General features: G+C 49.6%; 2 protein-coding genes across 2 annotated transcripts in view; both read left to right on the top strand.

Annotated features, from left to right (window-relative positions):
- TTL (tubulin tyrosine ligase) overlaps positions 1-4,562 on the top strand; it is a 29,720-nt gene extending 25,158 nt beyond the window's left edge. Inside the window, exon 7 of the mRNA XM_079110672.1 lies at positions 1,654-4,562. Within this exon, the coding sequence (XP_078966798.1) occupies positions 1,654-1,765 (112 nt within the window). The 3' untranslated portion in view covers positions 1,766-4,562. The remainder of the gene's footprint in view (positions 1-1,653) is intronic.
- Positions 4,563-11,780: 7,218 nt separating this feature from the next.
- Positions 11,781-15,959, top strand: part of POLR1B (RNA polymerase I subunit B) — a 29,634-nt gene continuing 25,455 nt past the window's right edge. Inside the window, exon 1 of the mRNA XM_079110648.1 lies at positions 11,781-11,980. Within this exon, the coding sequence (XP_078966774.1) occupies positions 11,804-11,980 (177 nt within the window). The 5' untranslated portion in view covers positions 11,781-11,803. The remainder of the gene's footprint in view (positions 11,981-15,959) is intronic.

Raw genomic sequence — 15,959 nt, 5'->3', positions numbered from 1 at the left:
TATTTAGTTCAGCCCATCCTTACACATCAGCTGGGGTTGGGGTAGCGGGGCGGGCTTCCCGTGGAGAGTCTTGAGAATGTCAGATGGGGCTTCTGAGTACATTAGTGCCACGTATGGAAGTCGGGTGCTCAGGGAATAGAAGGTGGAATGCAGTCAGACATCCAAGTATCAGGTGTGGAAAAGAAGGAAGGGAACCCACTGAATGGAGAAGGGAAGTGATTGTTTTAGTTTCTTCTCGAAGCTTCTTTGGATGTTAATGAAGCTGTTTCCCCTAAGGTAGCTCCTCTGTGCAGGATGGAACCCCCTGAGCAGGGCCGGCAAGTGCTGGCCTCAGCCGGAGGCAGTGGTACTAGAAGGGCTAGGTGTGCCTCTTTCACCCCCATGAGGGGCTAAGGATGCCCAAAGGGGAGTGGAGGGGGACAATGACTTCACACCGGAGTGTGCGGAGAGCCTCTGACCTCCCCCACCCTCAGCACCCCTGTGTCCCTGAGGGACGCTCACCTGTTTCCCTGAAGAGCTTTTGCTAGAGCCGCCCCCAGACCTTTCGTCTGGACCCTCATGGCTCTGCGTCAGTGCCCTGTCTTTTATGGGGTCCTCTCCCTGGCCCGTGTGCTGCCACTCGATGTCTGCTGGACCCCCTCTGCCCAGTCTTGGTGGGAGTGGGGGGGTCCTCAGGGACAGGTAAAGTTGAGTGTCCCCAAGGAAGTCCCCTTGAGGAGGGAGGTGGGCACTGCCCAGACCATTGTATTATGAATGTATTTCAACAGAAATGTGAACAGATTTTGTCTTTGGGGGACATGATTTGCATGGGATAGGGGTCTCAGAGTGAGGTGGTCCTGGTGGCTGCCCACGCCATGCTGAGGTGCAAGACGGGGCCCTGTGGTCTCGTTCTTGTGTCGAAGGAAGTGACTTTTCAATGCCTATCCACTTGTTTCAACAAGGAGGAGGAGGAAAGGGAGCCGAAGGGGTGGCGGGTTGGTCCTGTGCTGGGGAATGCCGGCTGTGTGTGTCCACCCTCCCAGGCAGGCAGGTGGCTCTCAAACCATATTGAAATTGCTGACTGTCTTCTCTGCGGGTCAGAGCAGAGGTGGTCTGTTTGGTTCACCTGCAGGGCCTTCCAGAAGTGATTTGTTGAATTCCCCCCACCCCCAGCTTTGGTACTAGGGATTGAACCCAGGGGTACTTAACCACTGAGCCACATCCCCAGCCCTTTTTTGAATTTCATTTAGAGACAGGGTCTCACTAAGTTGCTGAAGCTGCTCCCCCTGCCTCGACCTCCCACGCTGCTGGGATAAAAGGCGTGTGCCACCCATCTGTCGAGCGAATTCTTTACCTCAGGCAGGCCTCCTGCAGGATTTGTCTATGTGATGGAAGCCAGTTTTGTAATGACGGTCACAAGGTGGAACTTCTAAGGCAGAGCTTGGTTTAAAGAGATACAAAAGGGCTGGGGTTGTGGCTTGGTGGTAGGGCCCTTGCCTAGCATGCATGAGGCTCTGGGTTCAATTCTCAGCACCACCTATAAATCAAATAAATAAAATAACGGTCCACCAACAACTAGAAAAATATTTTTATAAAAACCACAAGAGAAGCCTTTGATTTTTCACTTGTACACTGATGAACAACCTCAGTGACATTTCTGAAAACACGTTTCAGGAGGCTCTATGCAGAACTGTGCCAGGGCATCGTGGACATAGCCATATCCAGCGTCTTCCCGCCCCCCGACGTGGAGCAGCAGCCTCAGCCCGTGGCGTTCATCAAGCTATGAAGGCCAGGAAGAGAGGCCCCGGCGCGGGGCCGAGAAGCGGAGGCAGCTCCCGAAGAGCTGCGCGCTGCTCAGGGAGTCGCCGGGCAGGGCAGAGTGCTCCACAGGCTTCTGGAGCCTGAAGCAGGTGCCCCCAGGGAAGAGCAAACCGCCCCTCCCGGCACGACTGGGATTTGGCTCTCCTGCGTGCGTGCTCTTCTCGGAAGGTCTTTCTACACTTGGCCCTGGGCGCGGAGCCTCTCCTCCCAGAGGGCGGGCGCGGGGGGGCCTCTGGGGGTCCTTCCCTGCTGCAGCCCCGCAGTGCTGGGACACAGTGGACCTTTGTGCGCTCCCTGCTGGACTGCCCCACCTCATTCAGGCCCCACTAGCTCTAGACGCACATGCACCGGCTGCCCTCAGTTTTGCACCGTGCGTGGTGTCTTGGAGAAGGCCGTTTTCTTCGCCTCTTCCTGGTGGCTGCCCGTCGGGGTCCTGGGGGTGGGCCTGCACGACGGCCTCCGCCTGCTCTCTGCATGTTTAGAGGCAGCAGCCGGCCCTGTGAGCATCGAGTCAGCATGAGAGGGTGGGCGGGTCTTTGGAACACGGTTCGCACTTAGCATTGTTTTAACCAGAATTCTAAATGCACATTTGCTGAGTTCCCTTTCCTTCACTTACTTTCAACCTTTGTAAAGCCTCTCCAAGGGTTATGGAGAAGGCGGCTTCCACTCCCCAGTGGCCCTGGCCAGAGGCAGGTGGCTTTTCCTCTGCATGTTCTCCTGCGCTCTGAGCTCCGCGCACCACACACCACTGGCTGGAGCTGCAGGGGCAGCTTCTGAAGGAGCGTCTGTCCGCCAGCTGGGCAGGGCGTAGTCTAGAGTGCCACGCGGGTCTGGGTGGCTCCGCAGATGGGTTCCTCAGATGTGGCTTCCAAGTAACGGGTCGACTGACACTTCATGGGCTCCTCAGGAGGCCCCATTGCTAGGAGTGGGCGGAAGATGTCATTGTGTTCCGTGTGAGCTTAGAGTGTCCAGGACGTCACAGCAGATCCGGGGGAAGCTTTCTGGGTGCCTGCTGGCCTCCCTTACTCATTTTTGCTTGGCAGTTTCTGCAGTCAGGTGACTTAAGAAAGAGCAGGAATAACATCGCCGCCTCACATAGGATGAGATGTGGGAGCTTATGGCGACGTGAAGGAGTGGTGGTTAAAACCGGTCTCATGGGTGTGGCCCTGGGTGGTGATGGTAGGGTCACACGGAAGGGCAGTGGGGCCAGAATCACTTGTAATTTGGAATTAGAAAATCAAAGTCCTCCCAGTTACCCGAGTGTGGAGGATAACGTCTGTATCAGAGCGAAATAAGAAGGCCAGTGGGAAGGCAGTGCCTAGGCCCAGAGCAGCGGGGCTGGTGTCTGGGAGCTTCAGAGAAGGCAGAGGGCAGACCGATGGAGGGCAGGTGCACAGCCAGCCGCCGACAAGTGGCGGGAGGTGGGCCAGGGCTGTCTAGGTTCTGCATGCCTTGGGCCTGGGGACTCAGGTCGGGGGCACTGGGAGGGCTCTGCAGCTCTTGCGGTGAGGAGCGGAGAGATGGGCTGTTAGGAAGCGCGGTCGGCTCCTGGTGGGGTTTCTGAGAAAGCCACGTGGGGCATGTGTTTGAGGGAGGTACGGCTTTGGGTGAGAGCGGGCGCTGTGGCTGGGCCCTCCTAGAGTTTGAGGTGCTTCTCTTCTGGGTCAGGTGGAGGCTGGCTCAGAGCTGCCCTCTGCCCTTCCACGCCGTCCTTGGCACAGGAGGCACCCGCCTGGCTCCCCATTGGTTTGTCCCGTGTCAGCGCTGCCAGACGCTGAGGGAGGAGGCGCTGTTCATGTTCGGTTGATCCTGACCTTGGCTCTGTCTTGGTCCAGTGTCAGTGGAGCCCGTTACCTCTCTGTGCCTTAGTTTCTTATCTCATGGAAGAGACTGCTGCCTGACCCGAGGACTACCTCAAGGGCTTTCATAAGGGTGACTGAGAACAGGAAGAGCACCAGGGCTCTCTGCTGGAGTCACCAGGAGGCTGGCAGAAACTGCTGGCGCCCCACCTGCCCCTGGCCAGTGCCGTCAGAGCCTCAGCCGCAGGGCACCTTGAGATGCCTGGAGCCGCTGCAAGGGCAGAAGGATAAGAGTGTTATTAGCTAGACGAATCACACAAGGTGCGTTAGAACATTCATTTTGGAAATGAACATTTCTTTAAGAACAACCAGATGTTGACCTGTGGGTGACACAAGCCAGTGTTGTCCAAGCAGGTTCTCTGTGTGCTTCTATCACTGCATTTGGAAATAGACATGCTTTCATTTATGTGAACAGTGCATGGATCCCCCTGGTGGGAAAACAAACGCACGTGAATTTTCAGATCTAAGTATGTGCAAGTTTTAATTATGAGAAAAAGGTCTCTTCCCTCACAGTGAACTCCTGCGATAACTGTGATCCCATTTCACCAAGAGCATCAAGTGCCTCAGCGTTTGAATGATGGAGTGGAGCAGGTGCTGCCTGTGCACCAGGTGTGTCACTAAGCTCCTCAGGGTGATGGTCACATGCGTGGGACACCTGGGAGTGCAACACTCGGGGTGTCTGCAGCATGGACCCAGCCCTGTGGTGGGGGTGGCTCTGCTACCCAGCATGAGGCGCCAGAGTGGGTCGCATGTAGCATGTGGTGCCGTTGAGGACTCAGTGGTGTGTGTGTCTCTGATCCTGAATACAGACTCTGTACCTAAGAGGAAGTGATTTCTGAAATAAGGTAATTTTACAGATGTCTAAAATGCCTGGCGCATTAAAGATATTCCAAGTGTCTTTGCCCCATGTGTCTGTCATCTTATTGTAGTGTCGACTGCCCTAGGGTGTCCTACACTAGTTAAATCCCTAATATCATTACCCAGAGGGAGGCACTTTCTCTGTAAATAGGCAGCTAGTAAATCCCTGGGCTTTTGCAAGCTCTGTATGGCGTCTCTGTTGCGTATGCTTTGGGGTTATTTCCCCAACTCATAAAAAGTAGAAAGCTCATAGGTCACACACAGACAAGCCAGATGTGGCCATAGTTTGCTGACCCCAGGACATTGTTCATTACTTCAGCCAACAGATTGTCCTTCAGCACTGATGGGCTGCTCTGGGGTGGAGCATCCAAGCCATTTCAGAAGCTGAAATCCGGTCTGCTCTTTGCACATGTCTGAATCGTGGTTGAGGAGCACAGCCAGGGAGGAGCTAGAAGGGCTTCTGAAATGAGCCAACTTCCACAATGAGCTGGAAGGCAAAGGGTCCCCTGATGAGCATTCCACTTAGGCCAAGTTTTTAGGTGACTGTAAAGCTCACACACCTCAAGGCTTCACACCTGCAAAGTTGCTCACTTGTCCCTTCTTGTGCAACAAGGTGACATGCTTTGCTCTCCTTGTGTATAGCTGGCCCACCTCCAGGGGCTGCTTCTACCCTGTAGACAGACTTCTGGCACAGATGAGGGTCCGTCCACGCCAGAAACTCTGGCTTAGGTACCCCGCTCCAAGTAAGTTTCAGACGTGACATGACACTCTGCAGGGCTCCGCGGAGGTCCTCTGGACAGAGTGCAGGGTGGAGCAGGCAGGCAGAAGCCTGACAGGGCAGGTTCAAAGATGTTAGAGGGCTTCTCAGAAGCTCGGCCCATCTGCTGTCAGTAGCTGACCCTCTTTAAAGAACCTTGTGTTCTCCTTCACTCCAAGATGCAATAAAAATTTGAAGATGTTTTCCCTAAAGGCAGGGAAAACAAGCCCCTGCCTCATGGGGTGCTTTGTGGGATGACTTGAAGGTTGCAAGCAAAATTCCTTTTTAAAAATTCATATGAGAGGACATCAGGTGAATGTCCTCTATGGGAATAGCCGAGTAAGAACCTCTGAAAATGTCCTCTCCCATAAAAGCAACAGAACCCCAGCAAAATGGTGTGGACATTTACTAAAGGTTAGCAATCCAGAAAAAAAAAAAAAATGTATTTAAGAAAAACGGCTGCCTCTCAGTAGGAACCATGAGCTTCTGACATTTTAACTCGCCTGTTTCCATCCCCGCTCCCCTGCTCCATGGGAGCCTCGGAAGCCGGCAGCCACAAACTCATGGAGCAGTCCAGCGTCCTAGCAGCCATTGCAGGGTGCAGAAGGAGACGGGAGCTCCTCTAAAGCCCCGTTACCAGGAACTGTCACTGTTTGGCTCTTGTGGTGATTCCATGAAGTTCCCTCTCCTGGCATTCCCTTATGTGAAGTGGTTCAGAGCTTGCCCAGGTGAGCGACCTTTTCCCTGCTTACACTTGCTAAAAATGATAGCAGCAGTTATCTTACATCTCAGCTTCCTAAGGTAACTATTATCAGATATGGAGAAAAAACCCCAACACAGTAAGGCCTGAGGAAAGGGAGTGAAAAAGAAAGCCACACGTTGATAGTTTTCTCCGTGCGTTCCCTCCCAATGATGGAAAACTCCAGGAAGGAAGCCAAAGCATTGACCCTTCCCCAAATAAATCCTTTCCCAGTGACAATAAAACGGGATCCTGAAGGGAAAGAGATAAACACTGAACACTGACCCCGGGCCCTCCATTCTTCTCCAAGTAAAAATATCCCCAGTCAGAACAAATTTTTAAATTCTCAATAACCTGTTTCTTGAGTGCCCAAACTGATATGTTCACTAGACTAGCCCCCAAAATAACCTATATAAACCCAGCCCCTTTCTTTAAGTGGGTCCACGGGCGCCACTTCATCCCTGCATCCCCTGTTCCAGTGTGAAACTGTCGCTGAATAAACAGCTGAGTTGATTCCTGAGGTTTGCGTCCTGCCCAGTCTTCCTGTGCTAATGACTATAACCATTGGAAGAGACAACAAACTGACCACAAGAGGGAAAGCTGGGGAAGGAAATGTCCACAGGAGGTTTTGAAAAGCTTCAACATATTTCTAAGAACACAGAAGGCCCATGCATGCATAGGACTGTGTGCATGCCCAGGAGAAACCTGTGTATTCCCTCAGCTTCTGTTTCTGTGTGGTCTTGATCTCTACACAGCAGGAAGTAAGGACTAAGGCAGAGCTGCAACATGCCATGCTGGGTATTAATAGCCCATCTGCCAGGTGTGGTGGCGCATGCCTGTAATCCCAGTGACCTGGGATCACAAGTTCAAGGCCAGCCTCAGCAACTTACCAAAAAATAAAAATTAAAAAAAAAAAAAAAAAAAAAAGAACTGGGGATGTAGCGCAGTGGTAGAGCATCCTGGGTTTAATCTCCCGTACAAAATACACACACACACACACAAACACTTTTTTTCTAATACATATATTTTATTATATGAAAATGTATTAAAATAGTGACCAAAACCAACTCTGCTTTGATTAAAACACACACACACACACAAATTAAAATGCATCCAAGAAACTCCACAAATTCTAAATAGGACAGACTCAGCCACACAAAGACACATCAGCCACACAGAAATTAACTTTATAGTCAAAAAGACATGGAAACTGAAATGTTACACTAGAAAGTATAAAGTATATAAGAAAAGAGAAGACAGTAGTGAAGGGGGAGGGAGACATGACATAAATACATACTGTCTTACCAGAAATTTCATTAAATGTAAATGGATTAAACATTCCAGTCAAAAAACAGATTGACAAAGTGGATGGGGGGGCAGTACAAGGGACTGAACGCAGGGGCACTTTATCATGAGCTGCATCCCCAATTAGGTTCTCATTAAGTTGTTGAGGGTCTCACTAAATTGCTGAGGCTGTCCTTGAACTTCTGATCCCGTCTCAGCCTCTGGGGTCACTGGGATTATAGGTGTGTACCACCATGCCTGGCTGATTACTTAAATTTATTTTTAGGCCAAAATTGATTTTTAAAAAAATAATGCAACTGCATGCTACAAGAGGCACACTTTAGATTAAAAAACAAATAGGTTGACAGTATAAGAATGAGAAGATATACTATGTAAACAAAAATTCAACTAGAGCTACTAATATTAGACAAAAGAGGCTTTAAGAAAAATATTGCCAGGGGCCTGGGGTGTAGCTCAGGGGCAGAGTGCTTGCCTAGCATGCACAAGGCCTTATCTTCAATCCTCAGCACTACAAAAAAGGAAAAGAAATTCCCAGCAATTTGGGAGGCTGAGGCAGGAGAATTAAAATTTGAGGGTGGTGTTGGCAACTTGGTGAGATCCTGTCTCAAAAAATAAGAAGGGCTGGGGATGTATTCAGTGGTAGCATGCCCCAGGGTTCGATCGCCAGCACTACATACAAACACGCACACACATATTAACAATATACAACTCTTTCTTGATAAAAACACACAAGAAGTTAGGAGGAGAATGGAACTTTCCTCAGAAGGTAATCAAAGAATCGATAAAGGCCATCTTTGGAAAAACCCATAGACTACATCCTATATAACAGTAAAAGACTGAGAACTTTCTCCCTAATATCAGGCAGAAAACAAAAATGCCCATTCTTGCCACTTCATTCAGAAGTGTACTAATTCTAGGAGAGCCGTTAGACAAAAGGAGGGCAGGGCGGGCATCCAGGTCAGAAAGGAAGAGTGGAACTCTCTGCCAACAACTGGATCTTATACACAGAAAATCCTAAGGCATCTCACAAACTATTAGAAGTAGTAAATGAGCCCATCAAAGTTGCCGGATCATCAAAACAATTAAGTGCCTAGACATAAATTTAACAAAAATTCATACAACAAAAGTTAAAAAACATCTTTGATGGAAACTATGGAACACCGAAATAAATGGAAGACATTTCATGTTTGTGGACTGTAAGATAGTATCAGAAATAAGCCCCAAATTGAATGAGCTAGTTTGATCAAAAACTTCAGCTGCTGATGCTTCTCCTCTTCTTCACCCACTCCCTCTCCCCTTTCTCCTCCTCCTAGAGCAGAGGAAGAATTGACAAGTCGATACTGAAATTCATGTTAATACAAAGAACCATGAATAGCCAAAACAGTTTGGGAAAAGAACAAAAATGAAAGATGTCCACTTGATTTAAAATTTTATCACAAAGCTACCATTAATCTATACTCTGTGGTGTTGACATAAGAACAGATACACAGACCAAGGGAATAGAATTGGGTGTCCTGAAATAAATCCTTGCACATAAAGTCAATTGGTTTTTGACAAGGGGGCTAAGATAATGCAGCGGGGGAAAGAATATTCTTTAACAAACGGTGCCAAGACAGCTGAAGATATATATGGATCCCTTTTTCACACCAGCTACAAAAATTAAAGAGGTTTGAAGAGTTAAATGTTAAAGTTCAAACTATGAAACTCTTTAAAGAGAACATAGATTTTTTTTCCTTACCTTGGTTAGGTATCATTTCAGAGACGTCGTACCAAAAGCACGAGCAATACAAGGAAAAAAAACCTGCATTTCATCAGAGTTACAAACACTTTTTTTTGCCTCAAGGGGGGAAAAACCTCTACAGAATGGGAGAAAAGATTTGCAAATCATATGCTTAGTAAGGACAGGCACGTATAACATAAAGAACTATTGCAACTCAGTAGAAAGTCAAGCCAATGTTAAACAGGCAGTGTATCTACACATTTCTCCAAAGAAAATATACAATTGATCAATAAACACAGGAAAATATACTTCATGTCATTGGTTATTAGGTAAATGCAAATCAAGACCACAACTAGGAACTACTGCACATGAATAGGATGACTATAATCAAAAGACAGTACTGACATGAAGAAGCTGGAATCCCAGAAGAATATTGCTACAGTATCCTTATGTATTGAATAAATTGCACAGCTGCTTTGGAAAAGAAGTTTCATGGAATCTCAAAATGTTAAATATGGAGTTAATATATGACAGAAATTCCATTCCTAGTTGTACCAAGAGAATTGAAAACATGCATAACAAAAACTTGTGCACTGATATTCATTGCAGCATTTTTCATAGTAGTCAAATTTGGGGGGGGGTTCACACCCTGCATGGATGAGGGGAAGAGTTTCTGTTGGGGGATGATGGTGCCAGTGATCAATTAATTGCTAATAAACTTATCTAATCAATAAACACAAGAGCCAATACTCTTTTTAATAGGAAGGGGGTGTAATGGATCGGGCTGTAGGAGATCTGTCCTCCAACAAGATGGAGGAGCCCGCCTTCCCTTTATTTATAGTCCCACAGCTGAAGGGACCTTGATGGGGAGGGGCTGCTTCTGTGAGGAACAGGACGGGGGTGGAGTTAGGGAAGCCATTTGCTTAGGGAACTAGCATGTCCTCAGAGAAACCTCTGAGGTTTCTGAGAAACCTCTGTACAGGGCCGTCTACTCCCAGGCTGTCTGAAATGGTCTCCCATGACTGCCAGTTCCTGGGAGTCAGACCTCTATCAACCATGGCTCAGCCGAGCCTGATTCTGCTGGACTTGGGTGGCTCCCCACAGCCAAACAGTGGAATCAACTCAAATGTCCATCAACGAATGAATGGGTAAACGTGGTACATCCATAATGATGGATTATTATTCAACCCTGAAATGAAAGGAACAGCTGCCACACCCGCGGACCTTGGAGACGGCGGAGAGACAGTGAGGATGGCCAATTTTTCTCATTTGTAGTTTGAAGGGGAGCAGAGAAATGATGTCGCAACTGAAAAGGGACAGGAACCCGTTAGTGGTCTTTTGTTTAAAGAGCTCTCCCAGCCGATTTGTGTGCTGATGGAAATGATGAGTCCTGCAAGAATCCCTTTATTCTCCTGCCTTCCAGGAGTCCTTGACTGAGAGGGAAGGAAGGGTCTCCTTAGGAGCGGACATTGTGAAGGAGGGGAGGCAGGCCCTAGGTTGTTACAGCTGCACACCTGGGAAGATGTGGTGTTATCAAGAACTCCACATAGAAGGCAACTCCTTTGAAAGTCATGTAGGAATGGAAATTAACAGCTGCTGTGGCTTGAATATGAAGTGTCCCCAAGGGCACGTGTTGAAGGCTGGGTCCCCAATGCAGCAATGTTCAGAGGGGAGGCTTTTGGGAAGTGATTGGACCTCATCAGTGGGATCAATCCATTGAGGGGTTCACAGCTATGTCATTATTAGGAGGTGGGACCAAGTTGGAGGGGGTGGCTTTGGGGACATGCCCTTGAGAGCTGTATCTTGTCCCCTCCCCCTTACTCCCTTTGTTTCCTGGCTGCCATGAGATGAACACTTTCCTCCTCCACTCAGGCCCAAAGCCATGGAGACAGTGGACTCAAACCTTTGCAACCATGAGCCCCCTAACAGATCTTTCCTTCTCTTGGCTGTTCCCCCGCGCCCCCAGGTATTTTGCCACAGCCAGACAAAGCTGACTGACACACTAGCTGAACTAGGAAAAGGTGAAGCTGGCAGTAGGGAGGGTTCCCAAGGAGCGGGAGGACACCTGGAGGAGAGGTGGATGAGCTGTGTCTTCATCTTGGTGGTAGTTTCATAAGTGTACTCGCCAATGCACTCTAAATGCGTGCAGTTTCTGTATGCCAATCATGCCACGATGCGGCTGACACACGCACAGTCATGGTGAGGTCCAAGGACAGCAGCAGACCTCTAGACCGTAAGTCCACGTGCACCGCCCTTCCATCCGAGACCGCCCGCTTCGCACCCCACCCCCTGGGCTTCGGTCCATAAGAAGCGGGGGTCGGCACGGCCCGCCTCTGCCTGGCGGTCCCAGTGACCAGCTGGCTCGCGGTAACGGTTAGGTGGAGGCGGCTGACGGTGCCCGACACGTCTGCCCCGTCGCTGGCGCCAAGACGCCCGCCGAGATCGCCCCAGGGTCGGCGTGGAGGGGAAGACAGCCGTCCTCCCCAATCTTAACTGACCCAGCGAAGGGGCCACCGAGGCCGCACGCGGAAGCGCGGCTGCTCCCACCTCCGGAGTCATCTGCAGAGGAAGGGACCGGGGCCGGTCCGTCCTACTTTGGCTCCGTGCAGTTCCGGCCGCCCATTCGCGCCGCGGTTTTGTTTGCAAGCCGATCCCATAAAGCTGCCGGACAGAGCCGGACGGAGCCAGCGGGAACTACACTTCCCGGCAGGCCGCGGGGCGGGCCCCGGCCATTGCAGCCGCGCCGGTGTGGGGCGTGAGGAGGCATGGATCCCGGCGGCCGGTGGCGTGGCCTGCCCAGCGGGCCTAGCCTGAAGCACCTGACTGACCCCTCTTACGGGGTCCCTCCCGAGCAGCAGAAGGCGGCGCTGCAGGAGCTGACGCGGGCGCACGTGGAGTCCTTCAACTACGCCGTGCGCGAGGGGCTCAGCCACGCGGTGCAGGTGCGCGGGCGGCTTCCCGGCGCCAGGGCTGCGCCCGGCCGAGCCCGCAGAGCCGGGGGAGAGGCGGCGGGCGTGCGGGAGGCCCGGGAGCGGGAGGTGCGGGCGGCGCTCGGTAGGCCGGCCGGGCAGGATGAGGCCGCGGAGCAGCCCCAAGGCACGTGCGCTTGACGGTGCCCGGGAGAACCGGGCGCTGGGCTTGGCTGCCGCCTGTCCACTCGACAAGGGGAAAGCGGGTTTGGTTCTGGACTTCGGAGTGACTGCGAGCGGTAGTTTTTTAGGACGGTGCGGGGAGAGTGGGGACGTGCCCATTCGAGGCGTGCTTTCCATCTGTCCCAACGCACACGCCTTCATCACGCTTGGCTCCGCTTCTGCAAAAGTGCCTCGGAAGCTTCTGAGCGGATCCGCAGGTGGACCGTGAGGGACAGGCCATCCTTCAGCTTTCGTGCCTTGGAGTTTGGAGGAGCGAAACTGCCGGCACCTGCTCGGATGAGGCCGGTGTTGAGGAAGGTGCAAACGAGTCCTGTGATGCTGGGTCTGGAAGCGTGGGGAGCGGAGTGCCGGAGGGTGGTGGGGCGGCCTCCCCTAGTAAGCAGCCCCAGGGCTCCGGGCTCCGGGCCGAGGAGGAAGAGGCAGCTCTTGGGTTTGAGTGTTTGGAGTGTTGCAGAAGTGGCGGAGACCCGAAAGCGGTCAGGGTCATCGCTTTTGGGAACTGCCTGCCAAGAAGATGTGCAGGCTACCGAGGCACGGGGAGCTGCAGTTTCCAGGCATTTTGGAAAAGTCCCGACTGTATGAGTTCAAGGGAAGAGGAGAGTGCCTTCTCTCCAGGGGAAGGGTAGGAGCAGGGGGCGCCGCAGATTCGGAGACACCACACTCTGCTGCACACTCTGCTGGTGGTAAGACGTGCGCCAGAGGGATGGACTGTGGAGAGCTTCGATTGCCAGTCTGATACTTATAAATAGTATGGGAGCCAACAGGACTTATTTGAAGATGGATGCTCCTTAATCTTTTTGAGAAAGACAAGAGTGATGGGAAATATTTGTGTGGTTCCCTGGACTCATAGCATCCTGTAAATACAAGAAAAATTATATCTTGTTGAAAGTTTATTGATGGAGTTTAATACAAATAATGATAAAAGAATCCAGGATTGAGATGATCAGGGAAGGTTTGCCTTAAAGGAGCTCCTATGCATGGAGGGTTTTTTTTCTTTCTTTCCTTTTTTTTTTTTTTTTTAATAAAGGAGTAATGTGCAGACTGGCAGTTCCCAAAGGTTTTTTTTTTCAGGACTTTTTTCTTTTAAAATCCTTGAGGGGCCCCCAAACAGCTTTTGTTTATCAGTATTTACTTTATTAGAAATTAAACTTGAAAAAAATTTAAATAGTAATTCATTTAAAAATAAAGCATTTAGGGCTGGGGATGTAGCTCAGTTGGTAGCGTGCATGCCTCACGTGCACAAGGTCCTGGGTTCAATCCCCAGCACCACCAAAAAAAAAAAAACCCTTTTATTTATATTAGCTTTCTAAATGGAAAACATTTTCCACAGCAGAGAAGAAATTAGTAGGTGGATTGCATTTTTTAAATCTTCGAATGTCTGCTTATCAGACAGCAGGATTCTCATGTCTGCTGCTGCGTTTTGTCTGTTGCAGTATGTTCTCTCGGTTGAAATAGGTGAAGAAAATTTGACCCTGCATAAATGATGACAGCTCATTGTAGCTGGAATTATACTGCTGTTCGAAAAGTTTCCCTAAGGAGAAAGTTCCCACCCAGACTTGGTTAATGGCAAAGGAGAGAAGCGAGCAGCGCGGCTCGGACGGAAGCCCTGGTGGGCCAATATATCTATGGTGTGGAAACTTCGCAAGCACCAACTTGAGGTAGAGGCCGGGTTAGGGCCGGAGAGCGGTTATGGCGCTGGGGACCCTGGGATGTGGTGTGTGGCGTGGGACAGAACGGAAGCCTTGGAGGGTCAGAACGTAGCTGCGGAAGAAGGGGCCTGAAGCTGAAGAAGTTCCTGCCCCGGCTCGGCCCTGCCCTATGCTGTCATCACCAGGATGGTCAAGGAGGTGCCCCAGAGCACCAGCCGCCAGCGTCTTGGTGCTGTTCGCCACGTCCTGTGCCAACAGCTTTGCAATGAATGGGAAGCGCCAGACGCTCAGTGCCAGTGATGTGCTCTCAGCCGCGGGAGAGGTGGCGTTCCAGCGGCTCATTACGCCCTTAAAAGAAGCTCTGGTAAGAAGGAAGCTTCGGAGCACAGGAAGGACAAAGACAACAGACTCAGAGGAGCAGGACGGGAGCACGGATGAGGACAGTGAAGAAGATGGGGAAAGCCTGGAAGAAGAACGGGACGAAGAGGAGGACGCAGAGGTTGAATAGGGAGGGCAGACCGTGCACGGTGGAGCTGCCTCTGCAGCGTGGCACATGTTTATGCAAAGCTTTACCCTGCCGGGCAGAGCAGGGAGAGTTTGATCTTCGCCTGAGAAGATCAAAATAAAAACTGACCTGATCCCAAGACTCTGCCTGTCTAAAAAAGTAATGATTTCCCTGCTGCCTGCAATGTTCCTTGTCACAGAGGCAGTGAAGGCTCAGGAAACATTGGAGCTTTGATCATGGTCAGCCTGTTGGATTGTACAGTATTTGGCAATAGTAGCTTATTAAGAATGGTCAGAATGGGTTAGCTTTAAAAAAAAAACAAAAAACAAAACTACTAAAAGGCTGCGGGAGAATAATGAATTCTGTTGTTGGCCATCACTTGACGTTTATATTAGTTTGAGTTTCATGTCCTCTAATCCCACTTGGTTTTCAGTCCCTTTAGATTGCTTGTATGCATGCTTCCTGTAGGATGGCTGCACTCTGCAGACATGTGCTTTAAATTAGCAGTATTGATTGGAGTTGGTCAAACAGGAATGCCAGTGTCTTACTTTTATAAAACAGATGACATAGTGTTAGAGGTTCCTCACTGTTTACTACTGTGCAGCTTTGGGATTTATTGTCAACTGGAAGGTGTGGAACCCCAGGCTTTGTCTTCTCATACTCCACCTCCCAGACTTTGTCTTTTTCTTTTCTTTTTTAATTCCTTGTGAGTTTCAGACTTAATTTTCTCTAGGCACAGCTTTTTCCATTTGTGTGTCTCACTTCCTTTCTCTCTTCTGATTCTTTCTTTCCCTCCTTCACTCACTTCATCCACAATCTAGGAATTCTTATTACCTGCTTAATATGCCAAAGTGCAGGTTTCTCAGATTCATTAGTTCTAATCTCATATCTTAAAATTCTTTTTTTTTTTTTTTTTTTTGGCGGTACTGGGAATCGAACTCAGGGCCTTGCACTTGCAAGGCAAGCACTCTACCAGCTGAGCTATCTCCCCAGCCCCTTAAAATTCTTTTGTAAAAAAACTCTGAACCTTGAGGGAAATCTGATAGAGAATTTAATCTCCCACCCACACCCAAACCGCCCCTCCCCCAACTTCTCAGGTATCTCTGTGACCTTTCTTCGCCTTTTCTCTTTCCGTTCAGTGCTCCAGAGCACTTTTTTGTCTTAGTTGAGTGCTTGGGATTTGACAAGGTAGTGTGGTATGGTTTAACACTGTTAATTTGCTAAATAAATATAGTGGAAAGTTTGTTGATAAATGAAGACTGTTTTAAAGGTTATAATGCTTTGTACACATAAAATATTCTTGCTTTAAAAAAAAGTTCCATAAAACAAAATAAGGAAAAAAAAACATAATAAGGCAAATGACCTTAAAAAACCTAGGAAAAAGGGCCTTTATCATAATTCCAATTACTGTTTCGCCTTTGAAGTAGTTTTAACCATTTTGTGAGTTCAAATTTACATGTTAGTCTTTCCAAAATACAATTGATTTTCATTATCTGGTGATTCAGTATTTGCAAATTCACCCACTTGGTAAAATCTGCCTGCAGTCCCCTGATCCTTACTTCCCAGTATGTCATTGTACGTGTTCATGGCCGAGGTGCAGTAAGGCAGCTCTTTG

This window comes from Sciurus vulgaris, assembly GCF_902686455.1.
Source record: "Sciurus vulgaris genome assembly, chromosome: 14".
NCBI lineage: Eukaryota > Metazoa > Chordata > Mammalia > Rodentia > Sciuridae > Sciurus > Sciurus vulgaris.
This window is presented reverse-complemented; position numbering and strand designations above follow the sequence as displayed.